We start from the raw sequence: 19,792 nt of genomic DNA, 5'->3' as shown, positions 1-19,792 counted from the left end.
CCTTATTTACAGACATCCAGGTCAAAAGTGCTCGGAGAAGTGAGCAAAGAGGACATTGACTTTGAGAAAGGTCTGGGAAATCCATTCCATTGCAACTGGGAGGACTTTGGGACTTTTAACCACAAAGATTTCGCCATCAAGAAGGACTGCGTAATGTATAAGTGTGGTGTGAGGTTTTCAAGTATTTTAATGAGTAAAGAAAATACCTTTCTTTGTAAATTTGGGGTATCAGCTACTTACAGAATACTACTTAGTTCATGGGAATTTCTTTTAGTTTGGTTGTTACAACAGAAGTCTTAAAGCGTGTAATTCTTTGAAATGGTCTCAGGGTTCCTATCTCGTATTTTATCATTAATGGTCTCGCTGAGGTCATAACAAATTGGAGGCTCGTTCGGGATATGAATTCAGAGGCTGAAAAATGGAAACGAGCAAGATCAGAATTACCTTTGCTATACTCATAAGGAAAAGTCACCATGTCTACTTTTAATGCTTTCAAGACTTTGCAAAGAGAGAAGAATTGACTGTCAACAATTTAACACAGTTAACAGTGGATGTGTTCGTGGCAGAGCGAGTGAGAATCAGAAGCCAAAAATGCAGAAATTAGTGTAGTGTTGGCTCAGCATTTTAACCTTGAGGAAGAAAAAGGTGATTCTGGTAGCTCTCAGATTATGTCAACTAGAACAAATGAGGCAGCTAGAACTTGAAAAAGAAGAAAAGGAAAGAGAAAGGGACAGACAATTTTAACCTGAAATAAGAAAACTTGAATTTGAAAGAGGAGAAAGAAAAGAGTTACAAAAAGAGAGACCAGGAAATTTGAAATGGACAAGAAAAAGCTAAAATTATGCAGATAGGGAGTAGCTGGAAGGTTTGAGGATGATTCTGATTTAACTCCTGGTTTTGATTTGGCAAGGAATATTCACTTAGTGCCTAAATTAAGTGAAGGAGGAGCTGAAATGTATTTTGTGCCCTTTGAAAGAACTGCTACGAAGTTGAAATGGCCAAAAGAAAGTTGGACAATTCTAAAAGTGTGTAAGTGGGAACACTTTCGGAGTAAGTCATGTGATTATCAAGTGGTTAAAATTGTAGTTCTTAATGCTTATGAGTTGATACTAGAGGCTTACAGGCAAAAAAGGAATTTAAGAAACAGGGCCAGATGTTTATGGAATTTGCGAGAGAAGGAATGATGGTTAATATCAGCCCATGAAGATTGAGCAAAACTTTGAAAGCCTTAAGAAAGTAATCCAAATGGAAGAATTTAAAAATAGTATCCCTTCAGGAATAAGGTCCCACCTGGAAGACCATAAAGTTGGTAAAGTAAGGAATGCCGCAGAAATGGCGGATGCTTACAAATGGACCCACAAAATTAGTAGTTACAGGCTCCTGTTTAGAAACATTCCAAGAAGTTTGAAAGACAGGAGAGTGGATAATGAGAGATTTGGTTCTAGTGAGTGAAAGAGGAAAAGAGGGGATACAGGCAACCCTCAGAGTGGTGAAAGAGATAGTCAGGATACTAGGATTGAGTCAAAAGGCCCAACGTGTTATTTTTGTCATAAAAGAGGGCATATAAAAATCAGAATGCTGGAACTTGAAAGGCAAGCCAGTAGCTATGGTCCGTTTACTGAAAGCCTGTCCTGAAAAGGATGCCCCATTAGGTGACACTGTTTACAAGGCTGTGGCTTTGGCAATGTTGGATAGTGAGCAGAAATGAGCTCCCTTGTGTGCTAATGAGTTAAGTCGGGTCCCTGAAGGTTACAGAAGTTTGTGTTCAGGGGTACGGTGTCCCCATATTTCTCAGATGAGGCAGGCAAGCTGATTGTGCTGCTTAGGGATATTGGGGCAACTCAGTCATTAATGGTAGCAAAGGATGTAAATTTTCTCCCAAACAGTGCTTTGAATGCAGAAGTCAGGGTGTGGGGCATTAGATTAGATTAGAGATACAGCACTGAAACAGGCCCTTCGGCCCACCGAGTCTGTGCCGAACATCAACCACCCATTTATACTAATCCTACACTAATCCCATATTCCTACCAAACATCCCCACCTGTCCCTATATTTCCCTACTACCTACCTATACGAGTGACAATTTATAATGGCCAATTTACCTATCAACCTGCAAGTCTTTTGGCTTGTGGGAGGAAACCGGAGCACCCGGAGAAAACCCACGCAGACACAGGGAGAACTTGCAAACTCCACACCGGCAGTACCTGGAATCGAACCCGGGTCCCTGGAGCTGTGAGGCTGCGGTGCTAACCACTGCGCCGCCCCATGAGGGGGTTATTTATACATTATTGTATAAAAATGTGAGGTTATCTATTTTGGTAGGACGAATAGATGTGCAAAGTATTTCTTAAATGCTAAGAGATTAGAAAGTGTAGATGTACAAAGGGACCTGGGCGTCCTAGTCAATAAATCACTGAAAGCTAACAAGCAGGTACAGCAAGCAATTAAGAAGGCTAAATGGTATGTTAGCCTTTATCGCAAGAAGATTTGAGTACAGGAGTAGTGAAGTCTTGCTTCAACTGTATAGAACCTTGGTTAGACTGCACCTGGAGTACTGTGCGCAGTTTCGGTCCCCTTACCTTAGGAAGGTTATTATTGCCATAGAGGGAGTGCAGCAAAGGTTCACCAGCCTTGTTTCCAGGATGGCGGGACTGTCCTATGAAGAGAGATTGGAGAAACTGGGCCTGTATTCTCTAGAGTTTCGAAGAATGAGAGATGATCTCATTGAAACCAACAAAATACTTAAAGGGATAAGCAGGGTAGATGCAGGTAAGTTGTTTCACCTGGTTGGGGAGTCTAGAACCAGGGGACACAATTTCAAAATAAGGGGGAAGCCACTTAGGACAGACATTAAGAGAAATTCCTTTACTCAGAGGGTTGTGAATCTTTGGAATTCTATACCCCAGAGAGCTGTGGAAGCTCAGTCATTGAGTATGTTTAAAGTAGAGACTGACAGATTTCTAAGTACCCATTACATAAAGGGATATGGGAATAGTGTGAGAAAAAGGCATTGAAGTGGATGATCTGCCATGATCGTATTGAATGGGCTGAATGGCATACTCCTACTCCTATAAGGTTAGTTTACAATATGCTTTAGTCACCAGTCCGATAACATTGGGAACTATCCTAGCTTCGGAAAAGCCACCTGAGGTTGGTGAAACTGAAGTTTAGCAGGAGGAAAATCTCGATTGTGTAGTAACAAAACCCAGGCTCATAAGTTTAACATGATGAGAAGGATTCAGTTGCTGCGGAGAACAATTCAGGTGTTTCATTGGCTGAAACTTTTTTCAAGGATTTGGATGGGGATGTTGGTGAAAGAGACTACAAGGCAATGGTGAATTGTTTAGCAGATTGTTGTTGATAGTGGCACAACAGGCAGACCCTGACTTAAGATGTTTGTCTCAAATGACATATTCTGAGGCAGAAACTGAAAAGGTCCCTGAGTGCTATTATATTAAGAATGACATTCCAGTGAGAAAGTGGAGGCCTCCCCAGAGGCTTGCTGATGATGATTGGGCTGTAATTCATCAGGTTGTTGTTCCCATGGGGTACCATTGTGAAATTTTGAGAATTGCCCACGAGATCCCAGTGGCAGGTCATGTGGGTATTCGAAAGACTGAGGCGAAGATATGACAGCATTTTTATTGGCCACACTTGCATAAAGATGTGGTTGAATTTTGCAGAAGTCACCATACAAGTCAGGTAGTTGGGAAGCCACAGCCTTCGATTAAGTCAGCTCCATTAATACCAATACCTGCTTTTGACAAACCATTTAGTAGGGTTCTTATGAATTGTCTCCGATCCTGACCCACAATTAAGTCAGGTCACAAGTTTCTCCTAACCATCATGGATTTGGCCACTAGGTTTCCAGAGGCAATACCTTTGAAAATGATCACAGCAAAAGTTGTGATTGAGCGGTTAATTCAGTTTTTCACTCGGTACGTGTAAGGGCCAGCCGTGACAGAAGCAGCCGTTAAATGAACAAAATGACAGGAACGGCTACAAAATGGCAAAGGAGGTATTTGGCTGAAACAGCAGATTGTAGCCTGCCATGGTAATGTGTAACATAGTAAATTGGAGTAGAGACTAGATTAATTAGCTGTCTCAGTAGAAACTAGATTAGAAATAATGTATACCATGGGCCTGGAGAAAACAAGGCAGTTAAGCATACTCATAGACAAATCCAGACAGCAGTTAGATAAGACAAGGCCCTGGACACACAGGGTCTCATTGTTCGAAACAAGCTTAAGGTTCTACATCTGTTATTGTTCACCAAAAGAGATAAGGGGTACGACAGGACTTGATCACATAGTCACAAGATGATGAGACCCTCAGAATAAGGCGTAGAACATGCCCCGATCACGTGTCCACGTGATTATAAGACCCCTAATCAATTGGACAGTATCCAGCAATTATGGGCTGAGTAACTGTATTTAAACTGTGTAATTTCTTCTGTTTGGTGGAGAGGTACCTGGACTGCCCAAGGGCCTGCTCCCCACCGGTGTAAAACGATGAACTCTTTGACGGTTGAATCGGATCTGGCTGTCGAGTGATTTATTCAGTCATTCCACTCCAACAACTGGTGTAGTCGGCAGGATACGAGAAGCGTGGACAACCGATGGACGAAGGGATCAGACTACTTGAGTACCTTCTATTCATAGTAAACTGTAACCCCGGCTCGCTCGGTATCCCCCAACGGTCTCGTATCCGAATCTGAAGGTCCAGGCAACGCGTCAAAGGATGGTAGGAAGTTGGTATATTAGTGTTATGATATTGGGCAGAATAAGACTCTAAGTGATGCCCAATAAGGGTAGGAGACCTCTGAGAGTTGCTTGCAAGTAGTTGGCAGACATAGGACGAACTTGTACCTGATAGTCAGAGAACACAGACAGGCACCCCCCCACCCCCCGCCAATCGGAGAGCTGTCCCGAAAATACCAGTCCTATCCAGAATGGTCACGAAAGAACTAGAGCTCAATTGGGGACCAGAAGGTTCTCTTACACGATTGAGTCTTTGGCCTCCTTGTCTCGAGAGACAATGGGTAAGCGCCTGGAGGTGGTCAGTGGTGTGTGGAGCAGCGCCTGGAGTGGCTATAAAGGCCAATTCTAGAGTGACAGGCTCTTCCACAGGTGCTGCAGAAAAATTTGTTTGTCGGGGCTGTTACACAGTTGGCTCTCCCCTTGCGCCTCTGTCTTTTTTCCTGCCAACTGCTAAGTCTCTTCGACTTGTCACACTTTAGCCCCGCCTTTATGGCTGCCCGCCAGCTCTGGTTAACGCTGGCAACTGACTCCCACGACTTGTGATCAATGTCACAGGACTTCATCTCGCGTTTGCAGATGTCTTTAACGCGGAGACATGGACGGCCGGTGGGTCTGATACCAGTGGCAAGCTCGCTGTACAATGTGTCTTTGGGGATCCTGCCATCTTCCATGCGGCTCACATGGCCAAGCCATCTCAAGCGCCGCTGACTCAGTAGTGTGTATAAGCTTGGGGATGTTGGCCGCCTCGAGGACTTCTGTGTTGGAGATACGGTCCTGCCACCTGATGCCGAGTATTCTCCGGAGGCAGCGAAGATGGAATGAATTGAGACGTCGCTCTTGGCTGACATACATTGTCCAGGCCTCGCTGCCATAGAGCAAGGTACTGAGGACACAAGCTTGATACACTCGGACTTTTGTGTTCCGTGTCAGTGAGCCATTTTCCCACACTCTCTTGGCCAGTCTGGACATAGCAGTGGAAGCCTTTCCCATGTGCTTGTTGATTTCTGCATCTAGAGACAGGTTACTGGTGATAGTTGAGCCTAGGTAGGTGCACTCTTGAAACACTTCCAGAGCGTGGTCGCCAATATTGATGGATGGAGCATTTCTGACATCCTGCCCAATGATGTTCGTTTTCTTGAGGCTGATGGTTAGGCCAAATTCATTGCAGGCAGACGCAAACCTGTCGATGAGACTCTGCAGGCACTCTTCAGTGTGAGATGTTAAAGCAGCATCGTCGGCAAAGAGAAGTTCCCTGATGAGGACTTTCCGTACTTTGGACTTCACTCTTAGACGGGCAAGGTTGAACAACCTGCCCCCTGATCTTGTGTGGAGGAAAATTCCTTCTTCAGAAGACTTGAACGCATGTGAAAGCAGCAGGGAGAAGAAAATCCCAAAAAGTGTGGGTGCGAGAACGTTACACGACTAATAGCAGATGAATAGAAGAAAACAAACGGCAAAATGACTAAGAATAATTGGAACCCCTCCGATTCTCCCACCACACAAAGAGAATGGCGGGATAAAGAAAGACAACAAAGAAAAGGCCTTAGTATTAATACTCCGTGCACATGTTGAACTATCAAAACGCGTGAATTATTTGATCGAGAAACACTAGTCAGTTAGAGTAATGTCAGTCGTGTCGGTATTACCTGCCCTCGGGACAGAACCCACGGCTCCAATCCCGGAGGGGAAACTAAGGATGAGGATGATTGGGAGTCATTAGGAGAGGAAGCCATGACATATGGTGATCCGCCACCATATATGTCCGCTGCTCCTGTTAAACTCGAGTATATCCCCCCCATTCCCGGGGCACCAAGAATCCCGGCACTACCACCAGTCCCCGGGCACGGCAATAGCCCACTGACGCCGGCAATTCCTGCAGTACCAGCCTGTCAAGACTGGCCAGCCCAGCTAAGCATGACCTATACTGGGCACATCTGCAACAGGTCCACCAAGATGGAACCTGGTGTGCCGACTTGGCAGCAAACACGCAGGCACAGGACCAAGCCTACCAGTTATTTAAAGCAGACATTACTAACACCCTAGGAGTGATCCCGGTAAATTGGAACCTAGTTGTGGGTGTTACTCAGCCCCGCCCACCAAGCAATCCTTAAAACGGGACTAGTTACCCTTAACGATTATGACGATTTAGAGAGCTGGGTGTCGGGGGTAGATATTGTGCAGAAAGCAAAGGTAGCGGCAGCAGAAAGAGAAGTCACAGGAAACGTCTCGGCGGTTAATTGCCAGTCTGAGACATGCTTTAACTGCAACAAGCCAGGCCACCGCCAGGCAGAGTGTAGAGCCCCCCAGCGAGACAGGGATAAGAGACGACGTAAAAATTGTAAAAGATTGGGACATGACTTCAAGGACTGCTGGTCAAAGGGGGGCGGAAAGGAGGCACAGGGACCCAGACGAGAAAATAGAGAGAATGAAGTCGTAATGGACCCTAAACAAATGACCAACCAACACCTGCTGAACATTATCGAGTAGTTGGCCCAAAAGAAAACACAATAGATAGCATATGTTGACAGACACAGGAGCGTCAGTGTCAGTGACAGATTTAGACCTGCCGCTTACGAAATGCAGAATATTAATACAGGGAGTAGGAGGGGAGAAAACGGAAGTTTATCAGAGTCAGACACAACTTTCAGAGATAGAGGGATTGCTGCTTCCCGCACAATTTTGGGTAGGTAAGAACTCCGAAGGTACAATATTGGGAACGGATTTGCTGACTGAAATGGGAGCACGAGTGGACCCAGGGGGAGACAGATTGTGTGGACAGACAGAGACGGACGGAAACATAGAATTACAGGCAGCCGGAGTTTAGTTAGGAATTTAGCAACCATAGGGAATGCTACCGTCCTAGACCGGAACTAGCGGACAGAAGGAATGTATGGCCACATATGTCAGGCAGTCCCGGGAGCCTGGGCTAGAGACAAGCAAGACTGCGGGTTGATAGACATATCGGCGATTAATATACCTGGTCCGACCCATGCACCACACAGACAGTACCCTATCAGGCCCAAAGCCGCGAGAGCAGGAGAAATTGTGGAGGCACCCGCACTCCAGGGTATCCTGAAGCAGACAGTGTCCACTACCAATTCACAGGTGTGGCCGGTAAAGAAACCAGATGGATCATATCGATTGACCAGCGACTATACTGAACTAAGTAAGGTCACCCCCAAGGAACACCCTATAGTGGCTAGTCCTGTTACGATTTTTAACGAGTTAAAACAAGAGCCATAAAATCTTTACAGTATTGGATAGCAAAAGGGTTTTGGTCAATACCACTCGATCCTGGGTCACAGGATAAATCTGTGTTTACTGCCAAAGGAAGCAATATACATGGACAAGGTTGCCCCAGGATTTCCACAACAGCCCCAATATCTTCCACCGAGTAATGAGTGGGAAGCTGGAGGCGTGTGACGTGTCCCCGGATGGGAGTGCAATCCTCCAGTATGTGGACAACATTTTAATGGCATCCGAATCCGAAAGGGGACACCTGGGGCCACTACCAGTGGTCCTCCGGACTTTGGAAGAGGCAAGATTTAAGGCTAACCCGAGGAAGGCTCAGGTGGGACAGAGAATGGTTCGATATCTAGGGCATGACATAAGCCAGAATAGTAAGACCTTGCCCCAAGACAGGAAAGCCGCTACAATAGATATGCCCCGCCCAACCACCGTAAGGGGGGTCAGGAAGGTCATGGGATTATTTAACTATTGCCGAGTAAAGATCAAAATAGGGACCGAACCTATTTGAATGCATGGCTTATAGTGAATCCGGGCAAAGATGTAGTATGTGTACGGTGCTCCACGGATGACCATGTTAACTGCGTGACCAGACAGAAAGGGGGAGGGGTGACTGAGAGCGGTCTCTTTGGAATTGTTTGTTTCCCTCCCACTGGGCAACAGACGATAAGAAAAGTTGAAGGGAATATGGATGTGTGTGGACACATCGAGCCCAGGGGAACACCAGCCTTATCATTGTACATATGTTTTCCCCCGATCCGACAACACCTCGTCCTTTAACACTGTCCACAACCTCTAAAGAACTTAAATGTCCGGAACTAGCAAAAGGACCCAACAATCGAATAGTCCTGTTGAATGAGGAAGAGATTTTGTACGATAATGTAAAGCATGAAATTGTGCCCGTGCTGAGCAATGTCTCGGCCATCTGGATGCCGGAGCAGCGTTCAGAGCAGCCAAAGAATATGTATAATATATTAACTGATGTTGTGATACGTCAAGCTGCTGATGCCACAGAGGCCACTAGGTTAAGGGGGCATAACCCATTTCATAAATACAAGAGAGAAATATTAAATGACGTAGTAACAGGGATCAATACTGGGACTTGCTTAATCAATTCTTTAGATATACAAGGGGTAAGCGAGAATGTGGAACAACTCTGGAGGGTTATAAGGGAGCTCATAATTCAAGCTGAAAAGGCCCAGAAAGACAAAGCCAGTCTGGGGCAGCAGACAGTGGATATACAGTTAGATGGGGTAGTGGTGATGGTAGCACACGTTAAGACAATCAATCATTTAATCGACACCGCAAAACTGAGACAAGGCCAGTTATGACACGCATATGGGCTGTGGATGGTGGGCCAGATAAGACACAATCTCGAGCAGGTCCAAAGGGGCAGAGACTGAGAACTCTCAGATTGAAACCTCTGCAGTGAAACTGCCAAAAGTGCTAGAAAATTTACAACAGCCGATAAAGGACATAGCTGAGCTGCTAAAAGAGTTCAAAGCCATATGTGCAGATAGGTCAGGTCAAACTCCTCTGGCTATTCATGGAGTTGATGTAGGGACAGCTACACCCATTAAACAGAACCCTTGACTCAATCTTGATAAACTGGCTCAGGTCAGAGAGGAGATTCAATATATGCTAAAGAACAATATAACTGAACCTAGTCTAAGTAGCTAGAGTTCTGCAGTGGTGCTATCAAAACCAGATGGTTCCAAAAGATTCTGTATTGATTATTGTAAAGTCAATGCAGTAACTAAAACAAACCCTTATCCAATCCCATAATTTGAGGATTGTATTGACAAGGTGGGGAATTCAAACTTTATCAGCAAGACTGACTTACTGAAAGGTTATTGCCAAGTCCCCTTGACCGACCAAGCTAAAACAATTTCTGCCTTCGTGACCCCAGTTGGCTTATTTCGGTGTAAGGTCATGATGTTTGGTATGAAAAATGCACTGGCCACATTTCAAAGGTTGACTAACCAAGTGACTGCTCCTCTGAGCAATTGTGTTTATATACCTTGGTGGTCTGTTGGTATACAGGTGACACCTGGGAAGATCATGTTAAACGAAAAGGCTCTGTTCGGCAGGTGAGAGAAAGACAATTTAGTAGTAAACTTAGTGAAGAGCAAGCTTGCCACAGCTAAGGTCACCTATTTAGGGCATGTAGTAGGCAGGGATAGGCACCGACATGCTGCAGCATGGACATATGACAAAATTATTGACTCAGCAACAGACATGGGGGCAATTAATCTGTATAAAAAGCATATAGCCAATCTAATGCCATCAAAACACAGTGCAATTTAAAACACATTTCTCCTGATAAATAAAGCAGCTAAGCATACAAATATCAATGGAGAGCAGCACAACTGCATTAGCTAGCTAGCAAGCGAAATAGTATGCAACGCCAATGCAAATTACTTTTGTTAACAGAATAGAGCTAGCCTACACCATATCACGGGATGGTAGATGAACCTTATCGGATGACCTCTGCGAATTCACACCGTGTCAGGACTGCAAATTCATCCTATAAACCATGAAACTCAAGAACAGGATTGTTATTGCGGTTGTTGAGGTCAGGCAGTAAAAAAAAAATCAGCAATGGGAAGACGGACTATGTCTCACACTGCTGTTGTCACAAGACAATTTAACCTGTGACGGTCGATGTCTATGCAACTTCTCCACCTGCTTGTATTGTGTGTGGAAGACAGGGTATCCAACAAAAGGGCAGTGATCTCCAAATCAGGGGAATTTTATAGGATGGAGCAAATAGTACTTCAGAAGAGTCATAGAGTTATACAGCACAGAAACAAGCCCTTAGACCCACCATTTCCTCGTTGGCGATCAAGCCTATCTATTCTAATCCCGTTTTCCAGCACTTGGCCCGTAGCCTTGTATGCTGTGGCGTTTCAAGTGCTCATTTATATACTTCTTAAATGTTGTGAGGGTTCCTGCCTCTACCACCCCTTCAGGCAGTGTGTTCCAGATTCCAACCACCCTCTGGGTGAAAAAATGTTTGCTCAAATCCCCTCTAAACCTCCTGCCCTTTACCTTAAATCTATGCCCGCCTGGTTATTGACACCTCCACGAAGGGAAAATGTTTCTTCCTATCTACGCCCCTCATAATTTTGTACACCTCAATCAGGTCCCCCCTCAGCCTTGCCAGCTCGAAGGAAAACAACCTAGCCTGTCCAATCTCTTTTCATAGCTGAAATGCTCCAGCCCAGGCAACATCCTGGTGACGACCAGAACTGTACACAGTACTCCAACTGTGGCCTAAGTAGCGTTTCATATGCTCCATCATAACCTCCCTGCTCTTATATTCTATGCCTCGGCAAATAAAGGTAGGTATCCCATATGCCTTCCAAACCACCTTATCTACCTGTGCTGCTGCCTTCAGTGATCTATGGACAAGTACACCAAAGCCCCTCTAACCCTCTGTACTTCCTAGGGTCCTACCATCCATTGTATATGCCCTTGCCTTGTTAGTCCTCCCAAAATGCATGACCTCACACTTCTCAGGATTAAATTCCATTTGCCACTGCTCCGCCCATCTTACCAGCCTATCGATATCGTCCTGTAATCTAAGGCTTTCCTCCTCACTATTTACAACATCACCAATTTTCATGTCATCTGCGAACTTACTGATCATATCCCCTATATTCATGTCTAAATCATTAATGTACACTGCAAACAGCAAGGGTCCCAGCACTGATCCCTGCGGTACACCACTGGTCACAGGCTTCCAATTGCAAAACAACCCTCGACCATCACCCTCTGCCTCCTGCCACTAAGTCAATTTTGGATCCAATTTGCCACATTGCCCTAGATCCCATGGGCTCTTACCTTCTTGACCAATCTCCCATGTGCGATCTTATCAAAAGCCTTACTGAAGTCCATGTAGACTACATCAACTGCTTTGCCCTCATCTACACATCTAGTCACCTCCTCAAAAATTTAAATCAAATTTGTTAGACATGATCTCCCCCTGAAAGCCATGCTGACTATCCTTGACTAATCCCTGCCTCTCCAAGTGGAGATTATTCCTGTCTCCGAATTTTTTCCAATATTTTCCCAACCACTGATGTTAGACTCACTGGCCTGTAATTACCTGGTTTATCCCTACTACCCTTCTTGAATAATAGTACCACATTCGCTGTCCTCTGGCACCTCTCCTGTGGCCAGAGAGAATTTGAAAATTTGTGTCAGAGGCCCGGCTATCTCCTTGCCTCACAAAGCAACTTGGGATACATCTCATCTGGGCCTGGGGTTCATCCACTTTTAAGCCTGCTGAAACTGCTAATACTTCCTCCATTTCAATGCTAATTTGTTCAAGTATATCACAATCCCCCTTCCTGATCTCTACACCTACATCGTCCTTCTCCATAGTGAAAACAGATGAAAAGTAATCATTTAAAAGCTCACCTACGTCCTCCAGTTCCACACACACATTGCTATTTTGGTCCTTAATGGGCCCTACTCTTTCCCTGGTTATCCTCTTGCCCTTAATATACTTATAAAACACCTTGGGATTTTCCTTTATCTTGCCTGCCAGTGTTTTTTCATGCCCCCTCTTCGCTCTCCTAATTACTTTTTTTTTTTTAAGTACCCCCTACACTTTCTATACTCTTCTAGGGCCTCCGCTGTTTCAGCCCTTTGAATCTGCCATAAGCTTCCTTTTTTTTCCCTGATCCAATCTTCGAAATCTCTTGACATCCAGGGTTCCCTAGACTTGTTGGTCCTACCCTTCACCTTTATGGGAACCTGTTGGCCCTGAACTCTCACTATTTCCTTTCTGAATGACTCACACTGGTCTGATATAGACTATCCTACAAGTAGCTGCTCCCAGTCCATTTTGGCCAGATCCTGTTTCATCATATTGAAATCATGTACAGACAAAGCAGAATGGGACAGAGGAAGGGACAGAGCGATTAATGGTAGGTAGCCAAGACTAGCTTATTCTTCTTGACAGGCTGTTAAACTAGGACCAGGACTCTAAAATACAGAAACAACAGAATCTCTCATGGACAAAATGTCATTTGCTCACCAAAGCTAATGATAAAATTCGATTAACACAATTACAAATCAAAAGCACCCTTAAGTTCCTCTAACAAAGCTATTCTCTTAAATTCACATGTCTATATCTCATTCTATCAATGTTGATTCCTATTCAACTCTGACAATTATTAACAAAAGCTTTACTGCAAAAAGTTGAGCATTTGTCACTGCACGGATTATTCAGTTATAAAATGTTTCGTCACTAAGATTGTACTCCAGACTGACCAATTTATGTCCAAGCCAAATCTCGTACCCGTTTGCAAAGGTGCACTTTTAACGTAATGATACTGACAACTTTCAAATGACATTGGCTACTCAGGTTATCTGCCCTCAAACTAGATAGTATATGATGCATATTGCCCTTACAGAACTTTGACATACTTGTAAAACTTGTCCTTTAATCCAATTCGCAGCAAAAAAAACATCAGTTAATGACAGTTTCTAACATGGTCATTGAAACATAATAAATTTTTTTACTCTGTCTTCCCCGACAGTTTTAAAACTGCAAATGCAGCATGGATTTTTTAAGGAATTTTAGACAGTGCATCATAGATTAAGGTTTATTAAAGCTATCTGTTACATTGTCTTTACTACCTATTATGTACGAATCAGCAGCATCCAGTTTTTACCAATATCACTCAACCCCATTACACCGCTACTTTTACATTAGAGTCAGAGTTTTACAGCTTGGAAACAGGCCCTTCGGCCCAACGCACCTGCGCCTACCATCAAGCACCCATCCAATCTAATCCCATTTTCCCGTACTTTGCCCATAGCCTTGTATGCTATGGCGTTTCAAGTGCTCATCTAAATACTTCTTAAATGCTGTGAGGGTTCCTGCCTCTACTACCCCTTCAGGCAGTGTGTTCCAGATTCCAACCACCCTCTGGGTGAAAACATTTTTCCTCAACTCCCCTCCAAACCTCCTGCCCCTTACCTTAAAGCTTTGCCCCCTGGTTATTGACCCCTCTGCTAAGGGAAAAAGTTTCTTCCTATCTATCCTATCAATGCCCCTCATAATTTTGTATACCTCAATCAGGTCCCCCCTCAGCCTTCTTTGCTCTAAGGAAAACAACCCTGGCCTATCCAGTCTCTCTTCATAGCTGAAATGCTCCAGCCCAGGCAATATCCTGGTAAATCTCCTCTGCTCCCTCTCCAATGCAATCACATCCTTCCTATAGTGTGATGCCCAGAACTGTACACAGTACTTCAGCTGTGGCCTAACTAGTGTTTTATACAGCTCCATCAGAACCTCCCTGCTGTTATATTTTATGCCTCGGCTAATAAAGGCAAGTATCCCATATGCCTTCCTAACCACCTTATCTACCTGTGCTGCCTTCAGTGATCTATGGACAAGTACACCAAGGTCCCTCTGACCCTTTGTACTTCCTAGGGTCCTAACATCCATTGTATATTTCCTTGCCTTGTTAGTCCTTCCAAAATGCACCACTTCACACTTCTCAGGATTAAATTCAGTTTGCACTGCTCCACCCATCTTACCAGCCCATTTACATCATCCTGTAATCTATGGCTTTCCGCCTCACTATTTACGACATCACCAATTTTCTTGTCCTCTGCGAACTTACTGATCATACCTCCTATATTCACGCCTAAATCATTAATGTACACTGCAAACAGCAAAGGTCCCAGTGGTACACCACTGGTCACAGGCTTCCAATTGCAATTACAACCCTCGAACATCACCCTCTGCCTCCTACCACTAAACCAATTTTGGATCCAATTTGCCAAATTGCCCTGGATCCCATGGGCCCTTATCAATCTCCCATGCGGGACCTTATTAAAAGCCTTATTGATGTTCATGTAGACTATATCAACTGCTTTACCCTCATCTCCACACCTAGTCACTTCCTCGAAAAATTCAATCAAATTTGTTAGACATGATGTCCCCCTGACAAAGCTATGCTGACTATCCCTGATTAATCCCTGCATCTCCAAGTCGAGATTAATCCTGTCTCTCAGAATTTTTTCCAATAGATTCCCTACCACTGATGTTAGACTCACTGGCCTGTAATTACCTGGTTTATCCCTGCTACCCTTCTTGAATAATGGTACCACATTCACTGTCCTCCAGTCCTCTGGCACCTCTCCTGTGGCCAGAGATGAGGAACTTACAGCGCTGACTTCTGGAGATTCCTTGGAATTTCTTGCCCATTGTCCCCTCAATACAAGTTCTGGAACAATGTGATTCCAAATGATAGCAGCAGAATGTGACATTTATATAGAAGTAAATGTCCAGCAACTCTCAACATGTCGATGTCACTGAGCTTGTGTCCCAAGTGAAAGTAATGCATGCAGAGCGTAGAAACCGGACATTCCCCAAGTGACTTTTAAAATGAGTTTACATGACACAAGCCTTCAAATTGTATTTAAAAATAACCTAGCTGCTAGGGAGTGGGGGAGAGAGAGAGAGGGGGCAAACAAAGAGACAGGGGAGTGTTTAACCTTTTTGAGTGGGGGGCCACATTAAAATTTTTGTCTTACATAGGGGGCTGCTGAGGCAGTTTTGTAAAGACAAAGGCATTAAACATTTATCTTACTATTAATCAAAACAACAACTGTGCATTTTTGTGAAGAAGCTTTAAATGAGAAGACTAACTAATAGGCTTACTTTCTCTTCACTAGGTTGGACACTGATTGAATGAGATACATAGCATTCTTTTTTGCTTGCACATGTAGTCAATGTCTGCCCGCACACTTCTTGTCGCGATGCGGAAAATTCCGGATACATGTTCATCTGTCAGGAGTGATCTTGATCGCGCTCTCTCCCTACTCTCTCTGTCTGTCGCTCCCTCTTTCCTCAGCATTGTTCCCCCTCACTCTGTGACACTCCCCCTCACTCTCTCTGTTTCCCCCTTCTCTCTCTCTCTCTCTGTCCCTCTCTCTCTGATGGTTGCTCAGAGCAGGAACAGCAGTTTCCAAACTTCGGACAGCTTCAGGGCTATCCGGCGGACTTTAAAAAAAAACAGAACAGGCCAGAAAACCCCAAAGCAGTCCAAAGTTTGAAAATGCCATTCCTACTCTCAGCACTTGACAGCTGTGAAACTGACAGTGCGATTTTTTTTTTTTTACAGCTGCTCTGGTCGAAATGAATAAGCCAATGGGAAATTTCTCACACCCTGAAATTACCAGTCACAGACCTCAAAATCTTTTACCACAGACACTGGTGTCCATGTACGGACACGCTGCCAACCCCTGGCAGTGGGACAAGGCCAAGTGTTGCCTAGAGAAGCTAAAGTTCAGGCGAAAATAGACTTTACATTCCCCAAATCAAAAAGGGAGATACTACTACGATACCTGGGCATGTGTGGGTTCTCCCAGATGTTTGTTCCTAACAACAGTACTGTAGCAATCCCACTGACAAAATTTATTTTAAAAAATGGTGTGAAGATTCAGTGGACAGAATCCTGTCAAATGGCGTTTGAAAAGTTAAAGGCCATTTTAATAAATGAATCTGTTCTAGTGGCACCAAATTTTGGGAAGCCCCTTAAGGTAGCTATTGATGCCAGTGATGTGGGAGTAGGAGCAGTATTGTACCAGGATGATATACTGGTTTGAACAACCAGCCAGTTATTTTCCTAGAAAACTCGTAAGTATCAGAGGAAGTACCCTACTATTGAAAAGGAAGCTTTAGGTCTTGTACTGGCCCTTCAACATTTTGAAGTATACATCAATAATGGCTAAGGGGAAATAACTGTTTATACTGATCAGAAGGCATCAAGGTTTTTAGGAAAGTTCAAACCCAAGAATGACAGATTATTTCGGTGGAGTTTAATGTTAAAAACATTTACCGTAAAGGTTGTACTCGCTACAGGAAAGAGCAATGTAATTGCTGATGCCCTAGCCAGAATTTAAAGAAAGGGGATAATGGACAAAAGTAACTCAGACTATAAAATATTGTTGTTACCTGTGTAAAGTGTAAATGTTAATAATGGAAATGTTTACAAGATTATGTATGATTATGTTCTAAGAAAAATCATGACACCGGTAATGAATTTTCTATTTTTAGGGGGAAGGTCTATGATTGCTGGACTTTGTAACATGATGTTTTAAAAAACTGTGACTTTTAAAAGTTTAAGATGGAGTCAGAAAAGTCAGGTGACCTCACATCAACACTATGTAAAGGCAAGACAGAAATCTTAGCTACCAGGCAACAGAGAACACAGATCAGAGACTTTTTTGAAAAACAGAGACTGCAGGGGTATAACACCTAATTAACAATGGGTTTCACACTCCTAGACTTGTGGATCGTAAACAAGGAGTCAGTGATTCTGAGAATGCAAATGTGCACGGCAGCTGCTAGCACCTGGAAACAATGGAAGATCCACGTGGCACTGTTGAAGCCAGACTTGTGGACTTTGCATCCTGGAAAAAGGACAATGAGCTATTGACTTTTGATTCCAAATAAATTTAACAGATTTTCTGAAGGCAGACAGGCTGTAAGAAAGGAAACCAGTGGTTGCAGCCTCAGGAGAGGCTGTAAGAAAGGAAGGCAAACAGTGGTAGCAGCCTCAAGGGAGAGTGAGAGGGGACATCTGCTCTCAGGAATAACTGATAAAGCACAAGGCTGTGAAAACTTGAACTTGTTTTGAAAGTTGACATTTGCGGAGAAGGTCACCAGCAAGATCACCAAGATTCACGGATGTCTAGGTTCAAAGTGCTCGGAGAAATGACCAAAGGGGACATTAACTTTGGGAAAGGTCTAGGCGATCCAGCCAATTGCAACTGGGAGGAGTTTGTGATTTTTAACCACAAAGATTTCATCATCAAGAAGGACTGTGTAACGTATGTGTGGTGTGTGGTTTTCAAGTATTTTAGTAAGTAAAGAAAATACCTTTCTTTGTAATTTGGGGTACCAGCTACTTAGTATTATTTAGTTCATGGGGATTTCCTTTAGTTTAATTGTTATAGTAAGTCTTTAAATGTGAAATCCTGTCATGTAATTCTTTTAAAATGGTCTGGGGAGTTCATATCTCATTTTAACATTAACGGTCTCACTCAGGTCATAACATAATTACAGCCAATAAGTTAAAAATAAAATTCTCCATTGAGCCAACTGGTCTGATTATTTTAAGGAAAAATACCGAAACACAAAGATGGTATCTCTGAAAACCCTACAAAACAAAACAGTCCTTTCTCGCACAGAATTCCTGAGGATTTGGAGCCCTGCATCAACCTGTGACTTTAAAGTGTTTCTCTCACTGATGCGCTGTTCTTAGACTTAAATGCCTATTCATGAGGCCATTTACACATGAGACTTGCATTTAATAGTTAGAAAATTAGCATTCCAGGCAACACACTAGAAAATAATGGATTTCCAGATGAACCGTCTCAATTACAATTCAGGAAGTGAATGATCTGAAGCTGCTTGTACGTAGAACCACTCTTAAGGGAGGTAGCGAGATATCTAACACGCTAAACCTCTCCTCTACCCAGAATCAGAGGAATTAAATGAATTAAGTTACACAAATTTACTTGCCATTCTGAAGTTAGTCCTGAAGCAAAAATTCTTATTTACCCTGCAGATTCATAACCTAATCAATACACTTCAGTTTGGTTCCCTCCCTACACGAACAACTTGTTTTCTATCCACACTCCAACAGTAAACTACTGTAGTATTCCTTCTCTCCCCAACCCCAAGAACTGTGCGTTTGTTGGGCACAAGGATTTGTATTTTTACCCATCTAGTAGTAAGTGAAACTGCCAAAAGTGGACCTGAACCAGCTCCCTCAGAGGAGTACCCTTTACTATATAGCAAAGTTTTCATTTCCCACTTCCCTCTGGCCTCTCAAAGTGACAATGCTGAATTGCCAGCACACGATAGCAGACTTCTGTCCTATGGGAAGCTGGACGAAATACTTGAACGAGCCTTACTTCTGATCCATAAAAGCTGGATTCCAATGAACAGCTAAGATGCCAGTGTTCTAACTCACTATCCCAGCTGGTCCTCCTCTGCAGCACTAATTGCTGTCAGCTCCAAACCTGGACTGAGTCCTTTAAAGCCACCTGTACCGAGTACAAGTTACACAACATGGTTGTGCTCTGAATTTTCCTTTGAGTTTTCAAAAAAAACTGTATATTCTATGTAGAAAAATATTTTGCAGGATTCCCAGTGATGGACAGTGCAGATGTCAGTCACTCCAAATTTTCAAATCACACCAAAACATATGGAATTATTAGGGCTGCTACACTGCAAGCCACATAAGCATTTATTAATTAAGTACACATGGTCAGGCTATAAACTCACAGCTCTCCTTTGTCTCAACTTTGCAGCTTCGGTTGGATGGTTAAACCTGAACTTATGCACCTTTCCTAGTACTATAACAGCACCTGTAAAAGAAATTGAATCATGCTAAATAAAGTGCAGAAGTAATGGAAGAACAGACCCTGTTATTCTCGATCTATGGACAACATATGAGCACAGTTACCTGGCATAGTTACCTCACCACAAAGATAAAAAGCATGCAAAAACACCAGCATTTTTCTCGACAAGATATTATAAATTATTTTTTAAAAATTGAGGAAAAAAATCTTGCATGGCATTGTTTGTGGGCAGTCTAAGTTCTGGAACAGAGTTGTGATGCTTCGTTGATAACTTGGCCTCTCAGGGAATTTATGTTTGAAGCGAAACAAGTAGATCATTGCCGCTGCTCCTGTAGTCAATCAGATAGCAATTGTAATGGCTTGTAAATTTCTGGCTCCAGGTTAGA

At 43.5% G+C, this 19,792-nt stretch overlaps 1 protein-coding gene across 4 annotated transcripts in view; it reads right to left on the bottom strand.

Moving 5' to 3' along the window:
• Positions 1-19,792, bottom strand: part of stard9 (StAR-related lipid transfer (START) domain containing 9) — a 298,527-nt gene that overhangs the window by 68,116 nt on the left and 210,619 nt on the right. For all 4 annotated transcript variants that reach the window (XM_068039742.1, XM_068039743.1, XM_068039744.1 and 1 more), the window contains one exon: positions 19,330-19,412. In XM_068039742.1, coding sequence (XP_067895843.1) covers positions 19,330-19,412 — 83 coding nt within the window. The remainder of the gene's footprint in view (positions 1-19,329; positions 19,413-19,792) is intronic.

Source organism: Heterodontus francisci, chromosome 9, assembly GCF_036365525.1.
Source record: "Heterodontus francisci isolate sHetFra1 chromosome 9, sHetFra1.hap1, whole genome shotgun sequence".
Taxonomy (NCBI): Eukaryota; Metazoa; Chordata; class Chondrichthyes; order Heterodontiformes; family Heterodontidae; genus Heterodontus; species Heterodontus francisci.
Note: the sequence above shows the minus strand (reverse complement) of the source record. Positions and strands in the feature narration are given on the sequence as shown.